General features: G+C 43.2%; 1 protein-coding gene across 3 annotated transcripts in view; it reads left to right on the forward strand.

The window, feature by feature from the left end:
- The first annotated feature begins 1,100 nt into the window (after positions 1-1,100).
- wscd2 (WSC domain containing 2) overlaps positions 1,101-25,897 on the forward strand; it is a 37,426-nt gene continuing 12,629 nt past the window's right edge. The window contains exons 1-3 of one of the 3 annotated variants that reach the window (XM_047591919.1): positions 1,101-1,637; positions 20,947-21,866; positions 25,370-25,484. In XM_047591919.1, the coding sequence (XP_047447875.1) occupies positions 21,476-21,866; positions 25,370-25,484 (506 nt within the window). In that variant the 5' untranslated portion in view covers positions 1,101-1,637; positions 20,947-21,475. Of the gene's footprint in view, positions 1,638-15,517; positions 15,724-20,946; positions 21,867-25,369; positions 25,485-25,897 lie in introns of those variants that run through there. The other 2 variants (XM_047591920.1, XM_047591921.1) reach the window with 2 other exon arrangements.

Raw genomic sequence — 25,897 nt, forward strand, 5'->3', positions numbered from 1 at the left:
CACCCATGCAAAAATATTCTTCCACACAACGTCTCTAAACAAATCTGTAAAATCCATTTGCCCTCCTCAGTCAACAGACAATGTCTTTGGAGGTTGTTTGGCTACCGTCCCGTCCTGTCTGCTGGAGTCAGCATGAGTAATATCAGCTCTGCACACTGGTGATCTTAAGAGTGCGCCTCTAAGTTGAAGCCAGTTGCTGAGTCACCATGTCGAGGAGAGTAATTGTAGGTGACAGCACTACGGGCGACAGCACAGACAACAACCGGCGCATGAATTGATGCTGCGGAAATATGCTGAGTCATTTCTGTTGTGTCAGCACAACATCCCTTAAAGACAGGCCAGCGTCAAACTTGTAATAGCAGAGTGGCTTACCCAGATAGCAGGTATTGAATCTGGCAGGGACTACACAGACTCTGGGTAAACTCACAGGTACAACAAACCCACAACGTCTTTTCACTGAGAATTTTTTCCTTACATATCAGAAACTCCCTGTGTACCATCTGTGTGATGTCGTGTGTGTACCAACTTGCACGTAGATCTGTTTGTGCACATGCCCCTAAAGATCGGTGCAACGCAATTGCTCCAAGCCATTGATTTAACAACAGCGACTGTCAGGAACAGAGCGATAAAAGTGATTGAAGGGTACAGTTTACACGCAAGAAGGTTTCCGGTTAAAACAGAACGGATGATGAGCCCAGACCTGACTAGAAATCCTGCGTGAGCACGGACACACATGGCTGAGCATCTGGAGGTGGGTTTGAGAGGGCCTGTGCATTTAGGATTAAAATCAGAGTGCAGACCTCGCAAAAATAGTCTGTATTAATCAAATGTTGCAGTTCCAGTATGTCTCAGAAGAGAGAAAATTGTGAGATTATGTTTTGATAGATAGATGGATCAAAATGCTCGCATGTGCAAGGCCCTTACGTCTCATTCGGATTTTAATTTAGTTCCTCACACAAAAATCACTTTTAAGGTTCGACCTATCAGCGGGCAGCGTGTCATCTCACCTGTGTGGCCCAGAAAGCAGAGCGCAGAGCTGGGTGCATACACAAAATGCGCCTCTGCATGCTCTGCTCTGCTGTGTCTCTTTAAGTACAGCAGGCAGTGCTGTTGGTCCGTTTGGGAGCGCAGGGCGCACGGTGCGGCGCTGCCTCTCCGCAGCGTCCAAGAGTCTTCCTCCTCATCGGACAGGCGACAGAAACGACAGGTCGACCCACCGCACGCACCGCAGCCGCGCTCTGACCCGAGCAGATGACTGGAGGGATTGAAACGGAGACGGGACCATGTCAGCGGGGCTTGTGTAGACTGGAGAGCCTGGAAGGCCATTAACATTACTCCCCTCTTCTTCTCCGGTGGAAAGCTAGAAGCGCGTAGCGGTTTATCTGCGGAACAGTAGGCTCCGGCAGATTATTGAACCGCACCAAGGCTGTGCGAGCTAATGGGATTGACAAACTAACGTTAGTTATCTGCGGCTGAAAGCAGCGACGGCAGCTTTCTGAGAGAACACGGTGCTGTTCATGTTTGCCTCAGTTATCGTGGAGATGAAACATCATGCCCGAGCCTGAGAGACGAATATCATCAGGCGAGTTGCGTCCTGTGAACCATCCACTAAAACCTCATCCTGACGCATGTTTGAGGTAAGTTGAAGACATATTACCTCCTATTATAGAAATAGAATAAGGACATGTTTAGCGCTGCTGCCCAGAATAAGTCATGTGAAACTGAACAGCTGCTGGTTAGATTTGTGTTATAAAAGTCCTGATGGTCTCACAGCTGCTGTAACACCAGGAGTTATGGTCTATAGGCAGTGAATTAGACAAAAAAAAGAAAGAAATAAATTAATTTTTCCACCATTTATTGGTCACTGGCAATTGGAAATGAAAAAAGAAGCTACAACTTGACTATATAAAGACAGTTATAAAAAACCTCATAAACCTCATTTAGTTTAGATCTGCATTTTACAATTTTTTTTTATCTTTGTGTGGTGGATATCCAGGCCTCTCAGCTCTAGTTTAGTCAATTATCACATTCAATGCCCAGTAAAATAAATAAATAAATAAATAAATAAATAGAAGCATTAGTGTAACCAGGTGCAGTTCTGGTGGCCCACAGACTGCGCCCTCATCATTTTCCCCCGAAGTGTGAAGATGCTGGAATTCCATTAGAGCCCTCCTGCTAATTTCTAACCGGAGCTTTAAATCACACTCAGGGAAGCGGCAGAACCTGACCTGCATTCTCTCCCTCTCATTTACCTCTTTGGTTTAGGAAACAGATTTAAGAATATTTCTGAGTGTGCATCGTGTTTGTGACTCTGACAAGAACACATTTAGTTCTACCTACTTAATTAAGATGGCTCATTGTGGCATGTGGAGTCCTCAGTGACTGTGACCTAAAGATTAAATCCTGAAAGAAAAATGTTTTTGTAAATCTGATGTTGAATTTCACGGATAAAATATTACATATTATCATAATATTACATATTATATTATAAAAGGGAAATTAATGACATTTTTGTTAGAAATATTCAAGAATATAACGTGCCGTAAGTGACAATGGGATTAATTAATTATTCACTCTCAGTTGTGAAAACACATAACGTCCCAAGTTACTTTGCGTTACTTCAGTGAAATCATGCAAATTGTTCAGCCTTCAAATCCTCCCTCCCCCCGTTCTTGATGACCTTGGTGTACCGTAGATCACTGTATCAAGCCAACTGCTCATTGTGAAGTGTTGAAATGGAAGAAGAGCGCAGCGTTTGTTAAGATCGATCGCAGCGCTGTTAAAATCAATTGACGAATGGCACTAATTGCTCCTTCTGCTGCTATTTCAGCACTTGTCATGACAGTAAATAAAAAAGACACAGGGCATGACAGACCTCCTGTTATGGCAGTGGGAGCACGGCACTCATTTCAAAGCCACTGAATGTGGACCAGACTAAATCGATCCATCCATGTCATAAGCGTCACTGCAAAATAAAACCTCTCTTTTTTTCCAGCTGGAAACCAAACAGTGCCGCGAGTTTCTGACACATTTTCATGTGGTTTCAGCTGTTTGTGCAGAAATCTGCAGAGGCTCGTTTAAAAAGATACGATCACATAGATGTTATTGTTATTAACAGTGGCTGTGTCATGCCGTGAGCTCGATTCTCCCGGAGGCAGAAGTGAACAGACGTCAGGGAAACATGCCAGCAGCTGAAGTTTATATCTGTAGACTTATTTATGAAAAAGAGGATGCAGTCCCCACTACTGCTGCTGCTAATGTGGTGAATAATCAAAGTCACAGTCTCAGTGACTGTGACGTAAAGATTAAATCCTAAAAGAAAAATATTTTTGTAGATCTGACGTTGAATTTCATAGTTTCCCATTCAAGCGTAGCAGTGGCAACCCAGAAACGGTAGATATGAAGTCATTTGTGTAGCGGCTGGGAGGCCGACGGCTCGTTGAGGAGGCTTTTGAATTCCACCAGAGATTAGTCTCTCGATCCTCTCGGTGACCTCTCGAGGGCGTGCCTCGGATCAGATCCAGCGGCCGTGGGCTTGAAGATCGCTTCAGGAATTACAGCCTGCCTGCCGGTGGTGGCCGTTGCAGTGAACAGACAGTGGTGCAGTGTGTTGGGTGGACGGTGCACTCAATCATGATATATCACCACGAAGAAAATATGTCAAGACTCTCATCAGAGCATTAACTACCCTGCTGTCTTCCCCAAACTTAAAGTTTCAGACTGTTTATAGTGTCTGACGTTCGAAAGCAGAACAGTGGTTTCCCACCGAGTTGCATCATATTCTACTTTTATTCAAGTGAACTCCAAACACAAAGGGTAATGTCTTCATCCATTATATTCTGCTATAATAATTTAATAGCGTTTTCCTTGAAAGAAGGGACGATTTTCGAAAGAGGATAATCTTTAAAACTGTGTTGCGCATCTCAGCCAGATTTTCAGCTTATAGTCGGATTATTTTCCACACCAGACTTCTTCATGGATCCAGATAATGACTGCCTAGACAGAAAGACTGGAAGGCACCAGACAAAGCTGGGAAACCCCCAAACCTAATCTGTGACTCAAGTCGAAGGATTTCTTTATTAGGTGCAGACTGTAGATGCAAAAGTTGGCAGAACCAGCTGAAAAAAAACCCCAACAACATAAAAAAACAACAACCCACAGCCACCAATACAGTAAATACAAGACAATCTACTGTATGAATTCCAGTTGTCGTATTGATTTTTCTGCTCTGACCAAAAAAAAAACAAAAAAAAGTTTCAGACTGCTCACATGCCGTTAGCAATGACTGGATATAATCTACTAAAAGCCAATTATATTTCTGTACTCAGACCTGCTGTTCAGGCTTTTCTGTAGAGACAGGAGCCCCGCTGCGTACATGTTTAATCTGGCCTAGGCTAATATGAGGTGTGTGTGTGTGTGTGTGTGTGTGTGTGTGTCTGTCAGAGAGCAAATGTTGGTGCGGGGATTGGATGTCGTCCATCCACCGACATATCCTGTCACGCAAGTGCAAGGCCGTTCAGAGAGAGTTTCCATTGGCGTTTTTCTTTTAAAAAGTTGGTGTATTCTTCTTTTGAAAATATCCTGGGTGCACACACATAATCACTGAGGTGTTACGATGGCATTCAGAGTTTTCTCAAATGTTCTGGCTTTGTTTTTGTGCAAAAAGATTAACAACCTCTTTCATTTACTGATGGTGGTCCTTCATTTTCTTTTCTGCTTTGCTGTGAAAACTTGTATCCATCTTATTTGCTACATGTATTCCCTGAGTCTTTGTTTGCTTTTCTTTAATAACACACAGATAAGGCATAACATTATGACCACCTTCCTAATATTGTGTAGGTCTCCCTTGTGCCTCCAAAACAGTTGTGACTCATCAGACATGGGCCTTCTAAGGGTGTCCTGTGGTGTCTGGTCTTTGGGTCCTGTGGGTTGAGGGGAGGGGCCTCTGTGGATCATCCCACAGATACTTGATCAGTTTGGGATCTAGTGAATTTGGAGGCCAGGTCAATGCCTTGTGCTGCTCTTCATGTTGTTTTTAGTTCCTAAATCGTTTTTTTTGTGTGTGTGTCTGTGTCATTGCTATGGGGTGGGGGTGCCTGGTCTGGTCTGGGTGGGTGCTACATGTCTAAGTAACATCCACACAAATGCCAGGTCCAAAAGTTTCCCATCAGAAAATTGTACTGTCAAAAAATGGTGAATGTTTTTCTCTTCTCCTGTCAGTGGTTATAATGTTTTGGCTGAACAGCGTACACGTGTCTCTAATTAACCAGTTGTTTATATAATTTACAGTCCAGCAATATACTCATCCAATGTAGAAAACTACTGTCTTCTCCCAAGACGTTTAACCTGAAGTTGGACTATCACAACCTTTGCACTTCTTGACGAGGTCAGTCAAGGCCCCAACTGTGGCATCAACTCCGGCTCCCCTCAGACAAACCCAAACTCTCTGTTCGCCCTCGCCACCATCAAGCCTGACTCACAGCTGCCTGTCTGACACCAACCTCTCACAGGAGGAAGAAGGCTTTGACATTGGTATGTGTGAAGTCGTGAAGGAACAGAGTGTAAAATAAATTCAGCCAAAAAAAAAAAAGAGAGAGAGCGCTGGCGCAGCAGAAGATAAGCTGAGAGGAGTGATATAGAAAGACACTTTTCTGTGGTCCATGGCTGACCTTGAGATGGTGCCAGTCATAGAGATTAACACATCACCGCTGTAATGGCTCACCTCGAGTAGCCGACCCTCTTGTTCTTTCTTCAACTTGATCCCTGCTTCACAAAAAGGCCTTTGTTGGTGTTAAACTGCTGGGCTCTGTGTTCTGGTCTTGCTGTACCAACAGAGGTCCAGCCTGGCAACAGGAGTGCCTTCAAGTAGAGAATTGTAGTTTTCCAACTCCACTTTTAGGAACTGGACGACAGACAATGGTCTGTGTGTTTCTTCTGAGAAATATTTATCTGTGGGTAATATTCTACACATAATACGTTATTTCAGTTTCTAACATTAAAGTATGTTATCTTGAGTAAAAAAAATTAAAAAAAATAAATGAAATTTTGACAGTAGAGGTAACAAGGCATAATTTGTTTCCGGTGATGTTAAGGATGCTGGCCTAGGGGCGCCATTTAATGACAGCAAACATAAGGATTCTCTTCTTTTAAGCTCTATTAGATCGATAGAGGAGATATTACATCCATATTAATGAGGAACCCCGTGGTGTTTTCTCAGCTCGGAGAACATCAAGCGGCGTTAGTCGATCTGTGAAATCACAGCCAGACGGCTCGGCGAAGAATTACGCAGACTTTTGCTTTAAAGAGGATGTCAGGATATTTTTTGAGGAGCCCTGTCCCAACAATGCCGCAATACAGTAGCGGGAGCCCCGTCGTGATAAAAAGTCTGAAGTAGAGGAGGCCCCTCTGGGTCTGTCAGCCTGTGCAGTCAGCGTCATCTTTGACTTCAGATCTCCTTTGAGCGTGCCGGGCCCTAATTGGGCTGTCACAGTCGTTGGGGTAATTTGTCAGGTTTCTGTGAAAGGCACTACTGGTCCAAATTCAAGGTGTGTATTATTTTGTTGTGCATCCACCGCAGGAATAGCAGATGCTTTTAAGCAGATAACTAGTTTTACTTATTTCCTGTGGGGAACATGGCATTAAAGGGTAAATAGTAACACTTCCTCATGATAGTTCTGCGCTCAGTAATTGCACCTACTGGGGATTTCGTCTGAAAGCAACAGTAACCAAGCCGCGCCTATTTATACACACCTAAAGTAGGAGCTTATTATTCTTACACATGTTGTTCCATTAAATCAGAGCAGCGAGTAAAAGAGCACCCAGAGTCTATCCCCTTATCAGCTACTTTTCTGAATCTGGCAGTGAGCAGAGCACACACATGAGCGGTGCTAATGTTCTCCATCTGTCACGGCAACTGTTCAGGTTGGCTGGGATGTTGGGAACTATCAAACGCAGAAAATGAAGCACGCCTGGTCGGACGTGGGCCCATCGCCGTGCCATGTCAACCGTGATCGCCTCCGCTCTCACGGTGACGGTGCAGATGTTTTTCCCAGGTTGCCGAGAGGCCAGGATGGCTCCCACTTGGAGGCAATGGCGGCGGCAGCTCACTGACCCCAGGCCTCTCCTCAGTCAGCTGGCGACTTTAACACCATGAGACTGAGCTGGAAACATGAGCTTTTGCCCTATTTTGAAGTGTAGTCCTTAGTAGATGCCTTCGTGCAGTGGTCTGATAATATTTCACCGTTAAGAAAACACAGTGTGTGCTCATGTGAATCCTTTTGAAACATCCTGGAACTGTTGATGATTACGTGAATTTCAGCTGTTTATCCATAACTTTGATATGTCTTCGCACTTGCTTGAGTAGTTTACACATCCTCAGTTTGCAGCTTGTGACGGCCGCCAGTTGGTGGGAGTTCGCTGCAGTCGGGCCTGTTATTTCTGGACGGTTACTAGCATCAAATTAGTTTAAAGAGCCTGAAGTTTAATATTTATGTTTGTTCTTTACCTATTTATTTTACAGTAAATCACTGCTGAGCACTCTCCCAGAATAACTAGACAGACTCCTACAGTCTCTTTCTGTCAGGTCTGCACCATAAAGAGTGCGTCAATTAATCTCAACAGTTTTAGATTTAAAAATGCTTCTTGTTTTCCGAGGTTTAATAGAGCCTTCTCTGTGATTTCTGCCTCCACCCTAGTCGAGTGGATTTGTGGGGCACTATTTGTTTGTTATCTTCAGAGCACTGAAAGGTTCAGCGCTAAAATATTTTCTGCACACGGTGCCCCTGCAATTCAAGAAAAACCACAGACCTCTCTGTGAAAGGTTTTCTTTGGAAGTACGTTCTAACTGAAGACAGAGTCCCTTTAAGTTCCAGGGGAAGAAATTCAAAACCTGAGCACAAAAAAAAAGACCAAACCTATCTGCGTGGTGAGAAGAGGAAAGTGAGAAAATATGTTTTTTAGGGTTGAACAGACTATTTCAATAAACGCAACCACGTGCTGGGAGAAGAAAATAACTGAGCATCTCGCTGTTGCAATTTCAGAGATTTCTGTTTCTGCATCCCACACGCACGCAAAGTCCTCCTCTTTCTTCCTCTGCTTTAGAGATGTTGTTCCACATTGCATCAGAGCAACAGTGAAGCGCTACTGCGTGCGCTCGTCATATTTTATTCATCTTAGGAGGCTGCAGCAACGAGGCGCACAGCTTCCTGCCAGCCCAGCGCAGGCAGGCTGCTGTCAGACGCCCCAAATCCCCAGATACTTTGCACATTTCTGCCTCTGCACACGCACACATATACGCACGCTGGCACATCTCATTGCATAATACGGGGCTTTCCTGTGTACACATATTCAGTGCATGTAACCTTTTCATTATGAGAAACCTTTTCCTTTACAGAAAAAAACAGAAAATTAGGAGATAACAGCGTGTTTTGTAAATAAAGCAGACTACCAGATAAAATGTGATGTATTGAAATACATAAATAAAACAAAAAAGATACATTAATATTCTCCTTAATAGACACAAGCATGCCTGCAGCACAAATAACTAATATACATTAATCTGTATTACAAAATTGCTCCAAAAGAAAAAGAAGTAGGCAAACGCCAGAGCGAGTACATCATCATAACATGTGTTTGAGACACTATTTGGCTTTGCAAGACGAGCAACACAGATTTAAACATGCCAATTTATTGTCTGGTAAAACATGCTTAGTCACGGTATTGTTATTTCATATAGAGCTGATGGGACTTAAGGCTCTTTGAAGGGAGCCAGATCTTGTGGATCCGTTTCTTTCATAGAGGCGTTCAAAAGACTGGCTCACTTTGATATTTTTATTTATTTTTTTTTTTTTTTAAGAGGCCTGCATGGGGGGTGACTCATTTTATACATTGAATAATCGCAGGGAGGAATGATGGTAGAATTCGGATCAAACTCAGAATTTAATTATTCTGAAATTTTGATCCTAGATAGATAGATACTTTATTTATCCTGAGGGAAATTCAGTGTCCAGTAGCTTCATCACATAGCGACAGATGCGACCCTCAAGCGGCCACTCGATGAAGTGCAGTTTTTTGCACTTCGGCAAGGACTGGTAACTTTGAAATTATCCTTCATGTTTGCACACATTAGATCAATTGTCTTATTTGCCCTGGTAGGACAATCCACATACTGGACTAAACCAGACAGTCTAGAGTCCATAGTTACATGGTTTAAGTCTCCAGGCATCGGCTAGCCATCACGGTCCTATCTCTACATCAACTCTGGCTACTGCGTGTGGATGACGTCACAGGCAACATAGGCCACGTGGGGGGATGTAAACACAAACAGCGATGGCGTGTGAGAACTAATTTTTCCACTTGCCTTGTTGTCTCTGTTCGCGCTGACTGTGATGAAGCCCGGTAAACGCACGTTAGCATCGGGTTGCTAGGCGTCAGCCACGAGACTGGATTCCCTGCCGACTCCACCGTTCGCCACTAGTCCAACCACTTCGTCCGTCTTGTTGGCCAGTGAGTTCACAGTCCCTATGACCACCTACGGAGCACAGACAAACGCATAGCCTTCAGCTCCCGTCTTACCTCTTCAGGTAAGTGTCTGACCGGTTTCCTTGCATTTAATCGTAGCGCGAACAGCTGATCCCTCGTATACCCTCCACTAGTAACGTTATTATCCATAAAGAATTCCGTAACCATGGATACAAAAACACCGTGTGTGCAAGATGTAACAATAATAATAATTAAAGAAAGTTTAAAGCTGTTACCTTTCTGGCTTTATGTTGCACGGCATTTAGTAAATTTTTGGAAAAACTCCGCCACCTCCCGCCCAAGTCCCACCGCGTCCCCCAGCCTGACTTTTGACGCTCGCCTCCTCCCCTGGACGCATGCGGTGGGAAAATAAAGGAGGAGCAGCGCGACCGAAACTGGTCAATGCACTTAGATTCAGAGTCACAAATAAGAAGTCAAAACAGTAGTTAAATAAAATTCAGTTCTATATGTGCTATGAAACAAAATTTATTCCTAAAGTCCATTTACCTTGGTAGACTGTCCGCTTGTTTACAGTCCAATATTGGGACAGGATAATAATGTTAGTCAGAATTCATTCATGATTTCTTGTAAAACTGCTGCAACATTTTGTCCCTCATTGTTATTCATTAAATTAGGAAGTTGCAGCTGCTTTGTTTGCAGAATAACTTTTAACTTTGTTGAGTACATGTACCTGACAGCTAACGGTAGCTAACTTTAGCCCCCTCTTGATGTTCAGCTTCAATATTAGTATTCTTTTTCTTGTGACTCTATCTTTTATAGTCACAAAGCAACAAGATCTGCCTTGCTCTGTCTCTGGCCTTATATATATAAATATATGAGAATTGAATATTGATGAGTTCCAACACCTGGTGGATTTCTTTTACATTTTACGCTCATTGGGAGCATTTTAAGATTACAAAATAAAAGTGTAAAAATGCCAGAACGGTATAATTATTTTAAAGCAAATATGATAAAACAAGTAAGAAATAACTAGAGGGAGTTACTGGGATGGCTGCCACTCTCAATTGCGCTGGGAGAGATGAGACATGTTAGCAGTTTTGTAGTTGTTGTTGTAGTAGTCTCCACAAAAAGAGGACTAATTTTGTGTTTTTGAGCCGCCAACCACCTCAAGTAAATCATGTGGGGAAAAAACAAAAACGGCTTGCAAATGCAACTTGGTTCCCATCGTTCGTTTTAAAGAGCCAGTCAGTGGATTCAGTTTGTTCGCAAATGTCACAGCTCTAGGGACGAACACTGGACATCAGTAACTCATTATCAACAACAAGAGTTGAGTTAAAGTTGGACATGTGAGCAACAGGGCCTCCAACAGTGTTCATATTTAATTGGGAGGGATATGTTGACAGGAGGCCTCTGGTGCTGCTCGACCTTTACTGGCAGATTTGCATGATGCTGATGAGGCTCATGGTTCGCTACACATTTTGCAAAGCTTCCATGCACCCTGCTACACAAGTACGTCCACGCTTCATGCTTCTCAGATGAATGCATCCAGACCACTGCACCCGTCTCGCTGCCCTGCGTGATTGTGCACACCGAACAGCTCATCGAAAACAACTAAATGGCTCGTACGCGGCAGATGACCGTTATCATGCTATGTCCTTGTATTCGCTCTTTCATAAAGAAAAATAAATTCAGACATCACCAGTTTGCAATAATACAGTACAGATGTTGTTTCGTGATGAAGTTTGTTCTGTTGCAGTGACTTTGCTGCTGCTGCCATTGCGTCTGTTAGTAATAATTTCCCAGATATACACCAGCAGCATAGGTGTCGAATACTTGAGACCTGCTGTGGGTTGTATGTGTGTGTATAGGCGGTAGAGAAAAAAATAACATTCATGTCAAGTTTTGACTAAATTATTCTCTACAGTGTAAATCTTAAAATGCAGAGACAATACTTGACGAACTCAGCTTTTATTAAATGCAATGGTTTAACATAGTAGTTTTAGAATTATCGGAAAGTGTGACCTAATTAAAAATATAAAAACAAAAGATAAACGTTCCATGAGCAGATTTTCAGCATCTCAGTGTGGCTTTTACCCAAATGAACACTTGAAACGTGAGTTAAATCAAATGGATTCCAGTATGTACAGTATAGCCATTTGTACTTAAATAGGTTTTGTGCTTTTATTTCTTTATTTAAATTTAAAATCTGTTTTTTTCATTCGCTCTATATCCATTTTGAGTTTTTGTGTCACATTTAATTTCAACCATAACAATAAGACAAGACGGGATAAGATGCACCTAAAGTAATCCCCTGTCAGAGAGATTCATTGTGACACAGGAGCATTAGAGTAAGAAGAAAAAGCAGTAATCTCCATATATGGAGATTATATAGAAAACACCACTAAATATGAAAGTACACAATGTTACCAGATGTGTGATAATACAGTGTGCACCGTGCAATATCTCTTCATCACTTCTGTATTATCAAAGTGCGATTTTGCAAACATAAGACCTCCCTTTCACACATGAAGTTAAATTTGTAGAGAGAAATACAAAATACTGTTTTACTTAATACCTATTGTTAGCTGCGCCCCGTGCAGAGAGTACAGCTTGTGGTCTCGGGACCTTGTGTTGGCTGAAGTGATCCCAGCATGTGGACGAGATAAACCGTAATACTCCACACAGCATCTTTAGTAACCTCTTTAATCCTCTTTTTTTCCCCCCAGCTTCAAATCGAGTAGACTTATGCAGCTCTGAAATGTATAAATTAAAATTGAGGATCTTAATCTGTGAGTTGGAAACCGCAACATTAATCGATAAAAGTACAATCAATAAAAGAACAATGTTTTTTTTTGTTTCTGGACGAAAAATGATTTTAAATGCCCTGGAGCCACCTCAGAGACCAGACTGTGGTTACTCAAATGAAGCAGAGACGAGGGAGAGAACAAAGGAAGTGAAATCTTGTCAATACCTGTCACTTCAAACACAATTGTGTGTTTAAGTTCAATGCCCTTAGCAAAGAAATTCCTCATCCCATTGTTTATTTCTTAAAAGATGAATACAATATATATATATATATTCTCACTGTTGGAGAATGAAGTGCTGTGGAACAACAGACCTGGGGGATTCAGCCTCTTGCTTAATGACACTTCAGCAGGGTGGGCAGTCCTTGACACGGGAGCTTGAATACGTGTCCTACAGTGGAGGGTCTGTCTGCCCTCTCGATGCACCGACAAGCACTCTGCTGTTTTTCCGCTCTTACTCTGCCCAACGGCCTCGACCAAGCCTTGATCCACATAAGGACAGTTGTGTCAACATCTTCCTCTGAGAATAACTGTGCTGCTCTCATCAGTGCTAAGAAAAGCTGCTTCCTTTAGGCGTTTGTTATTTGATTAGGGATTTTGCCTCTGGCCAGAAACTTGTTAAAATATTTGTGCATCAGGATTCAGAGGAATAAACCTTCACTTCTGTCAATGAGTAATATTGGAATAGTGGATGCTGCTCTTATTTCTGTGGATTACATCTGTTTTTGTAGAGTTTGTGGCTACCTGGAGGCAATGGCATGTAAACAGATCATCTCATATGATGTTAGCAGCCAGCTGCTTACCTACACACCCACCAGACATGTAGCAACATGAGCAAGCATTTACAATTAACAAAATCAAGTTCAGTATATACTCTGCTTACTTCTGTTTACCCCTACAGATAATTAGCATAATATTTAAATTAAAAATCAGTATACAAACCTCTGAGGTCCTAACTTTTACATACCCTTCATAAACCCTGACCAGCTCTCACCAACTCACGGTACTGTTATATAATGCAGCTCTGCGCGGAAGCAGAGGGCGTAATCTGGGCAACAATTACATTTCCTCTCCAAATGTAATTAGAAAAACTATACAGACATATATTCTATAGGAAACCAGGGTCGTAATGTTGACTGTATACGGAAGATGCTCTCATTATTGACGATACCAGGTCCCCTGACTGTGTTTTCTGTCTCATCGCTTTAAGCTCACAAACAGTAAACAGAAGAAGATGAATATCAAAACTGACGACTCTGAGTGACGACTCAGCCGAACGCCACTCTTCACTGCTGCCGGGAACACTTAGTGAAATCCTTGCTTCCTCGCGGCCCAACATGGAAAAACAAAGTGCCTCGTTCTCAGTTAATAAATAACTATATTTCTTAGCTGCAAGCAGCGAAGACATGTTTGCCTGTGTGGCGCTTTTAGATTAACTGTTCAAAATTGTCGCAATTTCCATACAGTAATGGTCCAGTCATTTCCATATACCCCCTCCAACACTCTTCATTTGTTGAAACACTATACAATCCCCTCTTAAGTCTATTCAAGCAGAGAGGAATGAGCTTCGCAGCAGAACAAAGCTGGGAAAATCCACTTTTAATTAAAGCTGAGAGATCCTCTGTGCTTAGTAGAGGTGTGAGAAGAGAAGGAGGAAAAACCTTTTTTCCCTCTTAAAAAAATCATACAAATACCCCGTAAGGCCTGAATGCAGAGCTTTGTTAAGGCTGGATAGTGGAAGACATCATTTGATCTCCCGTTGACAGCGTCTCCCCGCTGCAGAATAATTACTCCTTTTATGAAGCCATTAGAGAGGACTGTTTCAACTGATTGTTTCTCAAATGTCCATCCATGTGGCCATCTGGGATCTGGGTGCAGCAGCTATTGAGGGTGGGTCAGAAACTGAAACAGCAGGAATCTGGGATATTTCTCTCTGTTCCGAAGCTTTGTGAAACATCATTAATGCCAGGACTGTCTTTCTGTTGGCAATGAAAAGGATCTAAGGATTCCTCACACCAAAAATAGCAAAAGGCTTCTTTTTCATTTCATCGTCTTCCCCGTTCTTTCAGAGTTACAGGAGAATTAGCGCTTATTTAAACGATTTGTCCATTTTCTCGTCTTTTTACCCACGGCTAATTGAACTCGGCTGCTCTGTGTCCACAGTCACAAAGGAGATATTATTCTGTCACTTCCATTTCCTTTCTGACTGTGTCACTTGCTTATCACTAGTGGAAATGTTCGTGATCATCATTCACTCGATTACAACTCTGCAGATTAACGCTACCGTGCACCAGTCAAAGAAGAGGATTACATTATTTTTAGACCCTTTAATTTACCTCTTCTCTTTCAGAATAAAAGGTCACCACTGAGCTTAATGGACCATTAAGTATTATCAGGATTACAATGAGTTTTTTCCCTGCCATCCTGGGCTTAATTTTTGAGCTTCACGTGGTGTGCTTTGAAAACTCTTCCCGTCATTGGTCTGTCTGAACTCTCCTGTGCCAAATGCAGTGGAATTTGTAATTAGGCTCTGGGAGGGTGCAACCAACGGGGCTAAATACAGCAATCATTTCATGACAGTAGCAAAGAGCATGTATTCATCTCTTCGGTAAGTGCCCCGTTTCAAAATTAAACTTAAAAGGATGACATGCAAACCCACCGCCGCGGAACACATGAGAAATCTTTTCTGTCAGACAGGATCTTAAATCTTTCTGTGTAGTAGCTTTTTCGTGTAGCGTGCAGTGTGACCTCAGCCGTTTGGCTAAAAACAGCCCCTCCTTTTGATTGGCATGATCTATTTTTGATATGCTAAAAAATAAACTGTGCGCTCTAAATGTCACGATGACACCAGATTAACTTAATACTGAAATCTGTGTTGAGCAACAACATGATCCATAGAGACATATTGGTAGCCGTGTTTGCACAACGCACAAAATTTTAATTTCTTTTCAGTTCAAGCCCAAACAAATTTGGTTGTTATAGTGCACTTTAATTGCATCATGCGCATTTGCACAGCTCTGTTGCTGGGGCCACGCTGGTAATTTGAAGGACACCAATCAATCGTATTGATCACCCTGGTCTGCTGCTTATCAGAGTTTCAAATCTGGTGTCTGTTGCAACACTCGTACTCTGGCAACGCATTTCACTTCAGCTACCATTAACTGGAGCTGAGGAGGGGAGCGACTGTAGCGAAAGTGAATGAGTAGCGTGTAGTCCACAGAGCCCACGGTGGGGAAATGAGAGGCGATAAGGCAGAATGAAATAGGAGCCAAGGAAGCAGTGAAGAAGTGTTTCTGATGCCCCAGATAAAAGAAAAAGAAGCTCGATGTTCAGAGGAAGGATTACGGTCTAAAAAGAGAGTGACTTTGAGAACAAACACGGATTACCATCGGTGTGATTTCTCCTCGTTGGTGAGCACTTAAAGAAGAGATTTGGACATGTAAGCATGTATTGTAATTGCTCTCATCGAGAGAAGGGGGGAGACAAAAGCTCCGAAACTTTACATAAGGCATTAACATCTTGCATGGTTAACTTCTCAGCGACCAATGTGCAGCTTATTCACAGTCGTAGCAGCAGATATTTATTTAGTTTCATCGTATGTTCAGTCCACATTTTAAAGATATCGTGAGAGACAGAGGTTCTAGTATCAGCCCACTGATAAAGGAATAACAAATCGTACCACGCATAGAGGGACACTATATTTAGAAACCTTATCACAGGGTATGTGAAGTAGCACTTTTAGGTGTCAGGAGGTGGAGCTGTAACTAATGGTACAATGGTGGTTTCCAGATAAAAACATGTCAGGACTTTAGAACTGTGCCCCAGCTCCATGTGATTTGTCACTGTACAGAGATTCATGCAAGCATATTGAATGGCCCCAGTAATTAAGTGCACCGGGCATCAAGCCAATCAATAACGTGGGTACACAGTGAGGTCAAACACAAGTCAAATTAAAATGGCTGACATGAAAATGTGAAGCCCGAACTGTAGCGCATACCGCTGCGGCTTGTGCCAAACACTTAACGGATGACACTGCTTTGGCACTGTGGTCCGGTTGTTATTGGAGACAGCCATGTTCGCACTCCAGTTTTCAGGGGTCATGCCCTCCTAAGGGTTGCCATCTGCAATGAGAGGGAGCCGCACGAGTCTGAGCAGGAAAACGGTTTGTTTTTAGTGTCACCAGTTAACTTTCAAAAGCCGATTCGCGTTGAGGCATCTGTCAACTTTTCACGCAGATGACGTCAAAAAACAGTCTTGGTCAACTTGAGCGGCGGCATGCTCCACATTATTACCGGGGGAGGAATGTGATCTTTAGTTTGATTTGATTTGACAAACATGGCTAATGCGCACCGACAGGCCAAACACACCAGGAGAGCGGAAAGACAGGCTGCAGGGTGAGGGGAGGGTCAGGGCTGCTTCGGCTAACACTGTTAACCCTTCTGCCGGTCCAGAGCCGAAAGACATCCCAGAGTACTGCACTTTTACAGGATGGGGCTCAACGTTGTGCAAACAAGGAAATGGAGGACAATGACAGAAAACTCCATTGGTTTCCTCACCCACTAACGCTGGCATCAAAGCTCCCGATAAGCTCCTCTTCCTGCTGCTGTTGCTACTGACCACTTCAACAATGCTTCGTCCTTCTAGAAGCCCATTGTCGGTGACCATGAGGGTTTTTTTCATCACGCCAGGATCAAAACATAACCCCGCTGACATTTCGCCATACAGTTATTTTCCTCTATTTGTCTAACTGCTGTGAAAACGCAGCATGAGAACCAAATTTAAAAGTGTGGGAGGATCTCACAGCTAATTTAATACAGCTGGTGCGATTTGCACTGGAGATTCAGATGTTTGGCAGTCAAGAAGCTTCACCCACACTTGAATGAAAAGAATGCCTCTTGGCAATCGACAGGCGAGGGAATGGAAATTGATTACATCTGCAGGACCAAGTAACACAACTGAAGTTTATCAGCCTCTGTCATGACAACATATCCACCTCCTACAAATCCAGGTCCTTCAGAGAGCAAATCCCGTTTTGATTGGAGATAAAAAATGTATCAGAAACATGTGTTCGTTTCCATTTTAGCATTTTATCTGTTTCTCGGTCGTGTCTTTCCTTCGAGACAGAGAAAATATCACGTAATCAAACTGCTAGAGGCCTGTTACTGTTTCTATCTGAGCCGTGCCATGGCTATGTTCAAGGTTAGAGTAGCCTGTTTGAACCCACCACTCGTCCGTGTTGGCTGAGAGTTCACCGCAGGTCATTCTTACTCAACCGTCTTACTGGTAAATGAGTCCCAGGACAGAGATGAAGAATATTTATGCATTGACTGTTGCGCAGCCATTTGCCTGGAGCACAATCGGAGCTGGCCGCCTGCCTCCTTAGCACAGATTAACTTTGATGTTTCCTCTCCTAAATCCGCTCCGATTAAATATTTGCCGGCTCATTTGATATGAATGTGAATTAATGGTCAGTCAGTGAGTTCGTGTCCACTCCACTTCAGTGCCATCCGTGATTTGTAATAAACACCTCTACAGTGCCCCCTATCTTTTGTCTGCTCTGGTTCCTCTGCATCTGCCTGTATTTTTTTACTTTTATTCTTTACCATTAGTATTGTTTATATTTCTGAATTATAATAATGTGGCGGCTCCTAGGAGAACAGAGGTATATATGGGGATCTCACATAGGTGATTTCAGCAGCAGAACTTTTTGTTCTAGTGACCGTGATGTTCGCTGGTCACTCTCCCCTGACTGAAAGTGAATATCTGGATTGTGATTTCATTTCGACGGGACCGTTATTCCAAATAATGATCCTTTGACTTTTCCTCTTGGCATATCGGACTCCTTAATTAAATGTTGATTGAATTTAGTTTCGGGGCATGTTCCCTTCAAGATGGATCGTTACCGCTTTGGTGATCCCAGATTATCAGGTCAAACTTCAGTTTGGTTTAATAATAAATACCTTCTACATTATTTACGCTCGTATGAGCTTCAGCTTGATTAGTAGTGAAGAAAGGCGGCTTAACACACTGCACTAATCTGGTGAATAAGGTAAACACTACTTGCTATATACAGTATCAGTCTATAAGTGCAGTGTCGCGGGGCTGCCAGTAATTAACCTGCATACGTCCCCGTCGCATTCATGTGTGGCAGAACGATAAAGTGTCTCATGTATCCTTATGCCATTTTCTCCATCTGCTCACTCTCATAAACCCACTCAGTGTGCTTTCACAGCAGAGCCACTTTGCTGCTTTTTTAGCTCCGGCGGCCCGAGTACGCCGTTTGCACGCGCAGCCCTAAAACAATACTCCTCTGTGCACCTTTGCTCGTGATCCCTTAAGACCTTAATTCCAATGAGGAACACTGCACATTTTCAGGATGCTGTTCTCCTCTGCAGTGCGGTCTAAGGAATGGGAAGCATGTTTAAACAAGCAGTTTTATTTTTCTGTTTAACCCTGTATAACATCACTCTGTTTAACTTGTCGGTAAAAGAAAAAAAAATGCAGTCCACTTCGTCTGTACAATCTTTTGTCCATTGAAGAGAAGCAAAAAACGCAGGCGGGACTGAAGGATCGTCATGGTTAGAGTGTAGGAGTCACTTCTCAGTGTTGTTTATACAGCTGTTGAGAAATGGAGGGATTCTCATACTGTGTAACTGTACTCATATAGAACCGAGGCTGTTCATGGGAATGAAGAGATCACAGAAATTTGTTAACATTTCAGACACGAATGGTGGAAGCAGGAGTAGGTTGGTTATATTGACTGTTGAATGTGAACATGTCTCTGTGCCTGAAATATGAAACTACTGCCAGCACCTGATTAGCTTAGTTTAGCATTAGGACTAAATTTTAGAATTTACGGTGAAATACGCCGAACATAACATCATGACCACCTTCCTAATATTGTGTAGGTCTCACTTGTTCCTCCAAAACAGTTGTGACCCTGTGTCTGGCAACAGGATGTTGTTAGTGGGTTGAGGGGAGGGGCCTCTGGGGATCATCCCACAGATACTTGATCAGTTTGGGATCTAGTGAATTTGGAGGCCAGGTCAACATCTTGTTGACATACATGTTTTGTATGTGTGCGTTTGTGTCCCGTCTGGGGATGACTGCCACCATCAACATTGCTATGGGGTAGGGGGTGCCTGGTCTGGTCTAGGTGGGTGCTACATGTCTAAATAACATCCACATTAATGTCAGGTCCAAGAGTTTCCCAGCAGAGGACTGAACTGTCACAAGATGGTTTAAATGTTGTTCACTTCTCCTGTCGGTGGTTTTAATGTAGTGGCTGATCGTTGTACAGTGATGATGAGTGAGTTTTTTAAAATTAGATTTGTTTGTTTTTTGTTTGCGGTAAGCCAAGTGGAAATGTCTTGACTTTATATTTAGCATCGGTTCATATTTGCAAATGTCAAATTATTCTCTCTAACCACCGCGGTTACTACGCGTGTGAAGCGGTCTTGTTTATGTCCCTACTGTCCTCGTGTTGAACCTCACTAATACGATTTCCTGTGTTTTTTATTAACCTTACTGCATCACTCCCCATTCATAACTTAGAGGACTCTGTCAAAGAGATCTGATGTAAAATTAACAAAACACTGAATAATTAAGAAGCAGACAAAGACAAGGGTAAAGATATTGATGCTTGCGGCTATTTATAAGTGACAGGACAGAATGGAGAAGTAAGACAGGGTGAGTATTGTCTTCGTGTCCGGATGCACATGAGCAGAATCTGATCCTTTTCTCCTTGAGGGTCCCAGACTCTTCTCACACAGCCGAAGGGGAAAAAGTATAGGCACGGACAGGCGAAGGGGTTCTGCCGAGCCATTGAGGTTTCGGGTGACAAGTGTTCTGCAGATTTGTCCCGGGGCAGACAGAAAGCCACAAGGACGAGTATCCCCTCGAATGCTCTCGAAATTTCCCTGACCTTGAGGAGTGTTGCGTTACACCTTCCAATTGTAGCCTCCCGGCTCGTCCCAGAACAGAGACTCCTTTGAGGAGGCTGCAGAGAATCTGGGAAGTCGGTATTCAGCCATCCCAAGCAATGCAGTAATCAGTACGCCTAAAAAAACAAAAAAAGATAGACATCTATTATGCTATAGATTAGATGGATGAGCATATTAACCTCCTTAAACAGATGTTTTCTCTTTATTCTGTCACCTTAGATCATCTAGAATAATGTTTTTAATTTCCTCCAGTTCCCAAACAAATTAGACCTCAAAGATCTCTATGAATTACTGCAGGGTTTTTTCCCCTTTAGCCTTCACTAATAAAAGATAATGCAGAAATCTGGCCTTTATTGAGTCCATATGAGAGTTGTGCATTATTAACAATAGAGGCTGTATTGCTTTTAATCCCGTTAATTGATTTTCTGTGCTTGAGTTCCTTCCATAATGCATTTCCGTTTGTGCATTTGACAGAAGATCAAAGACAGTTTCACTTGCCAGTCACAAGAAAGATGAATCCCATGAAACAACAGTGTGATCATGTCACATATGGATCATTAAATGCGCAGCTTCTGTGATGTGCCCCGGGTGTTTTTAAAGTTTGTCGAGTTTGAAATCTGTTTCCTCTAGCAGCCTGCTCACGTTATTTCTCCTTTTGTGAAAAGCTTGCTCAGGTGTGTGCTCATTCTCCCTTTTCCCTGTGTGTGTCTTTGCTGCAGATGGTGAGTCACGCCCTCTCTCTCCCAGATTGTCTCGGTGAATAGCCGGCTGCACAAAGCCGCAAGGATCTCGGTTCAGCTGGTAAATAAAACCCTCTTACTTCTGCAAAGCGTGGGAGAAAGTGCCACTGCGGTGCTGGTGTGCCATCTCTGTAGGCTGATAACCGGGGAGGGGGGAAAGCGGCGTTGAGCGATCATCTTTCACTCGGAGCCGCTCACCTTTCATGCCTTGGCCCCGGAGCCAGCTGTCAGGGCTGGACTGTCAGCGGGGACGCAGGGAGACGCTCACGTGGACGCAGTGAGCCGCGGAGCTGCAGAGACCGCCGGTGCAAAGGGTCCAGTCCTCGTGAGACTGAAGATTCATACATGAGGGAAACGTCAGGTTATTGTTTGGATGGACTTGCAGGACTGAAACGCTTTGACTTGCTTTGACTTGACCAGGGCCGAGCAGGGAGAGCTGCTGTTGATTCTTCTGCTTTATGAGTTTTCATCTCTGGGAGAGCGCGTCCGAGTGGCAGAGGGAGCCAGCATGGCCAAGCCTCTGCTGAAGATACAGCGCTACTTTCGCAGGAAGCCCGTCCGATTCTTCTCCCTCATCCTGCTCTACCTGACCGCGGGCAGCCTCGTCTTCCTGCACGCTGGCTTCGCGGGGGACAGCGGCCCCGGAGCCCGGGGCGGCCGGGACTCTGTTGTCGCTTCGGAGATGGGCAGCCGGACGTCATCGTCAGACACCAGGGTGCTCGGCATCATGAGTCGAGTGTTTAAGGAGACGCGCAGGTCTGGCCGGAGGTATGGGCCTCCTTGGATGAAAAAGGCCGGAAAGGAGGGCCAGGAGACGCTTCGCCGAGGGGGAGACTACACCAGCAACTGGAACCGTGCCCTTAAAGGACGCAATGCCAAAGACATGGACGATGGAAGAGGTGGGTTAACCATGGCTGCATGCTTTGCTATTGTAGTGGTGTTTTTTTTTCAGCTTGGTAGTTTTCCAAAGCGACCATTAGAGCCTAATTTGGTCTTTACCCACGTTTTTTTTTTTTTGTCCTCAGTGGTTGAAACTTACTGCCTTTATAAGCACAAATATTTGCAGTGTTTAAAAATACGCATTAATATTCAGTGTGCAGAATTTACCGAGAACAGACAGAAAAGAAGCGAGAATACTCAGCAGTTACACAAATGTGACACTTTCCAATACAAGCATGATTCATGATGCAAATCCACTGGCAAGCAAACACACAGCTTTTGTCCCACTTCATGCTAATGTGAATGTGATCCAAAGAAATCTCTGATTACAAACTGAAGCATCTTAATGACTCAACATTCCTAGCTGTAATTGGTCATGTGGGGAATCTCTTAAGCGTGGAGTGAGATGATGATTATGATTTAAGCCCCCTGTCTTCTCTCAGTGTAAATCCTTCAAGGATCTCACCGTCTGTGCCTCGGCTGCGGCTCCGCTTTGTGCTGCGTTGGGTCACATGTTCTGGAGCGCTTCGGCCGATATAGCACGACGGCACCTAAAAAGATTTACAGTTCTATCTGTCCCTTTATAAACAACACGGCCCGTTTACATGTAAACTCCGCGCTCGTATGTGACATCTTATCTCATCGCTTTCTCAAAACACCAGCAGAGGACGAGGAGTTTCTGTCCGTCTCTGAGCTTGAATTGCACGAACGTATTTAATGAATGAAACATTGACAAATTAGCTGATCACAAGCACTGTATAAATGTATAAACCGTACACCATAAACATTGTATTAAACAGTAGGGAATAAAGTAAATCCTTTACTAAAGTACAAATACTGAAGTAGGATCAACAAAATGCATTTAAGATTATTTTATCAATGGGTTGTTAATACTGTTATACTGAATAAATAACACGCCAATGTTGCCAAGTAGACTAAAAAGTAGAAAACTTTTCAACTGGAACGTAAAGCAGCGTGAAATGTGTTTACACTTAAAACAGTCCTCCCCTTTGTGGGAATCCAAAGAGGCCGCAGGTATCACTGCCAATCCTCCCAACTTCACAGAATCTACCCTCACCACTACCCTCCAGAGGGACAAGTGGAGAAACCTGCCTCTGTCTGTGGCATGTGCTTCACATTAGTGCCTCGGTTACGCTTCACAACTCATCTCATATTTGCACATTTCAACAGTGGGGGGCTGGCTCATCCGATCTTTCACTTAAGCAGACACGAAACAGTGTGAAAGGAATGTGTTCAAAATACAAGCAAAGCCAAAAGAGAGAATATTCTTAGTTTAAATTAACGCGCGAGCAGCGTTTTATGTGGTAGAAACCGCGGGAGGTTTGGCTTCTTGATGTACTTGTGTTTAATCTGCTGCACATCAGAATGTAACATCTATAAAGTATCTTAACTGTCAGATAAATGTAGTTACTGAAATATGAAATACTGATCAGTGATATGCAGAGGAGAAAAAACAGCGAGAAGGTTGCATGTTCTTCCTGTGTCTGCGTGGGTTTTCTGCCTCCAGTAGACTGGAGACCTTTTCAGGCTGTACCCTGCTTCTCGCCCAATAACAGATAGGCTCCAGCCCCCCCCCGCAACCCTCCAGAAGACAAGCGGTTACAGAAAATGAATATATATACAAAAACTATATATTATAGTTAAATAGATTCCATTTTTTGTACAATGCAGAGATGAACATATGGTTCAGATCCTGCTGAGAAGCTGGGCGATTATTTTACTGGAAATGAGAACGTGTTGTTTGGTTTCTTATCAATGAAATCTTAAAATAAACACTACATAGCCATAAACACCACAGGGATTTTATTGCGGCTCCACAATAAATCTGGTCTCTGCTCTCACAGTACTGTACACGCAGAAGAAGTTAAAACAAATGTGAAACATACTACATGTGTAAGTGTTGTAAGTGTCTGTGTTCTGAAAAAATAGTCGGTGGAGGATGCCCTCCCGATAATAACACAATCTTCTCCGGGAAAGACCCCAACATCTGCGAGCACGGAGAAGGTCCAGCCACAAAAGAAAATAAATAATTTATTCTATTACAAAATCTCTGACTCACAGCAGAGTCCCCCGCTGTGAAGTAGAGTGTAGAATATAAAAGAACAATGTTTTTCTAACTAGCAGAATGTGGGGGTATTTTTTTTTTTTTTTTACCCGACTCAAGGGAAGGAAAACAGTCATGTTTACTATGTACATTCAAGCTGATCAAATGAGGGTTTCTCAATTGAGGTTTCCTCCTCCTCCTCCTCCTCCTCCTCCTCCTCCTCCTCCTTCTCCTCCTCCGCCTCCTTCTTCTCCTCCTCCTCCTCCTCCCATCCTTTTGTGAAACCTCACTGAGTGGCATGATAGATGATACATCTGTGATCTTAACCATCTTCAGAACCTGTTACTCTCAGGTTAAGACAGTTTTCCATCTCTCCAATTAATCCAAATGCAATGATTCTCCGTGCCCCTGAATTAAAATTATGAACAGCAATGCAGTGTACAGTTCAGGCTGCAGCACATAAAAACACTGGAGCCGTGTGGCGGAATAGCACAGACATATGCTGGCCTGATGGGGAAACAGAAGAACGCTGGCGAAGGACTATAGCTGAACATGGCTGATATTTATCATATACAGATGTTATACACGTCAAAAAGAATTATATCAGTTGCGTGTGCGCTTTCATTCTTTGTGCTCATGTCAGCGTTAAGCAGAAACGCGCCATTAAAAAGAGCAGCAGCTTTGTTTAAATCAGCATCCCCCTCTCTCTCTCTATGAAAAGCAGATTATTTCCCAGCTCAACAATAGTTAGGAGGAAGATTACAGCCCATTGCACAACGCCACATGCTGTCCAAATGCAGGCCTTTAGATCATAACAATTAAAGTAATGCAAGGGGCTCTGTGCTCTGCCCATTTAGCTATTAACCAAGGCTCAGAGGGGTAATGGCACAGCACAGATGGCGGGAGGTTTGGTGGGAGAGTCTGTGTAGCCCGGTTTTACTGAAGAAAATTGTTTAAATGACAGGTAAGAAGCGGCTGAAGGGTCACTGCACGCCTCTACGGGAGGTTCACCGGAGCCCTGCCTCCACACACTTGTGAAAAATGCAGCGAGATGACTGCTACTACAGTTACAGGCCACTAGAAGGGGATGTGTCTTTATAAATAAATAAAGATCCTGCCCCAGTTTGGCTGATGTGCTGTGTTAATACACCGTGCAGCCCAGCGAGAAGGCACAGTTGTGGGTAACATTCACGTCTGATGAAGGATTTTGTTCTATTGTAGCTGAAGTGCATTCTCATGCCAGAAACCTATGAATATATTTATATATATATATATATGTGTGTGTGTGTGTGTGTGTGTGTGTGTGTGTGCATATACATATACACATGCACACACACACACATATATATATTTTTCATATGTGTCACTGACTTATTATATTTTTCCTCTCTTTTTCAGCTAAGTACATTGGCTGCTACATTGATGACACTCAGAAAAGAGCTCTGAGAGGAGTTTCCTTTTTTGACTACAAAAAAATGACTGTATTCCGTTGCCAGGACAACTGTGCAGAAAGGTATGACAGCAGCAGACAACAAAAAAGCTTATCCATTAGTTATCACTCTTTTTTCTCTCTCTCTCTCTCTCTATCTCATTTCATGGTCGCTGCGAGGCTGAGGAATTAAGTGGTCGGGGTGTCTGCAGAAGACATAAGGTTGAGATTTAGAAAGTGACTGCGGTTAGAAGTCATATTCTCATTTGTGTTGCAGGCCTGTTTGTTAGCTGCGCAGGAGCTTTTGATCAGATCCCATTTCTATTCCGCGCTTCACACGGACCTCGCACCTTTTGAGCCTCAGCGTTCTTTTGTGGCATCTAAGGAACGGCATTTAAGGGAAGCTTATGGAAAACGCTTGGAAAAAAAGGGGGAAAAAAAAAAAAAAGATGTTTTGGTGCAGTTGCTGATGAAGAGTGTTTGATGTGATGGTCCAG

Source organism: Mugil cephalus, chromosome 8, assembly GCF_022458985.1.
Source record: "Mugil cephalus isolate CIBA_MC_2020 chromosome 8, CIBA_Mcephalus_1.1, whole genome shotgun sequence".
Classification (NCBI taxonomy): Eukaryota; Metazoa; Chordata; class Actinopteri; order Mugiliformes; family Mugilidae; genus Mugil; species Mugil cephalus.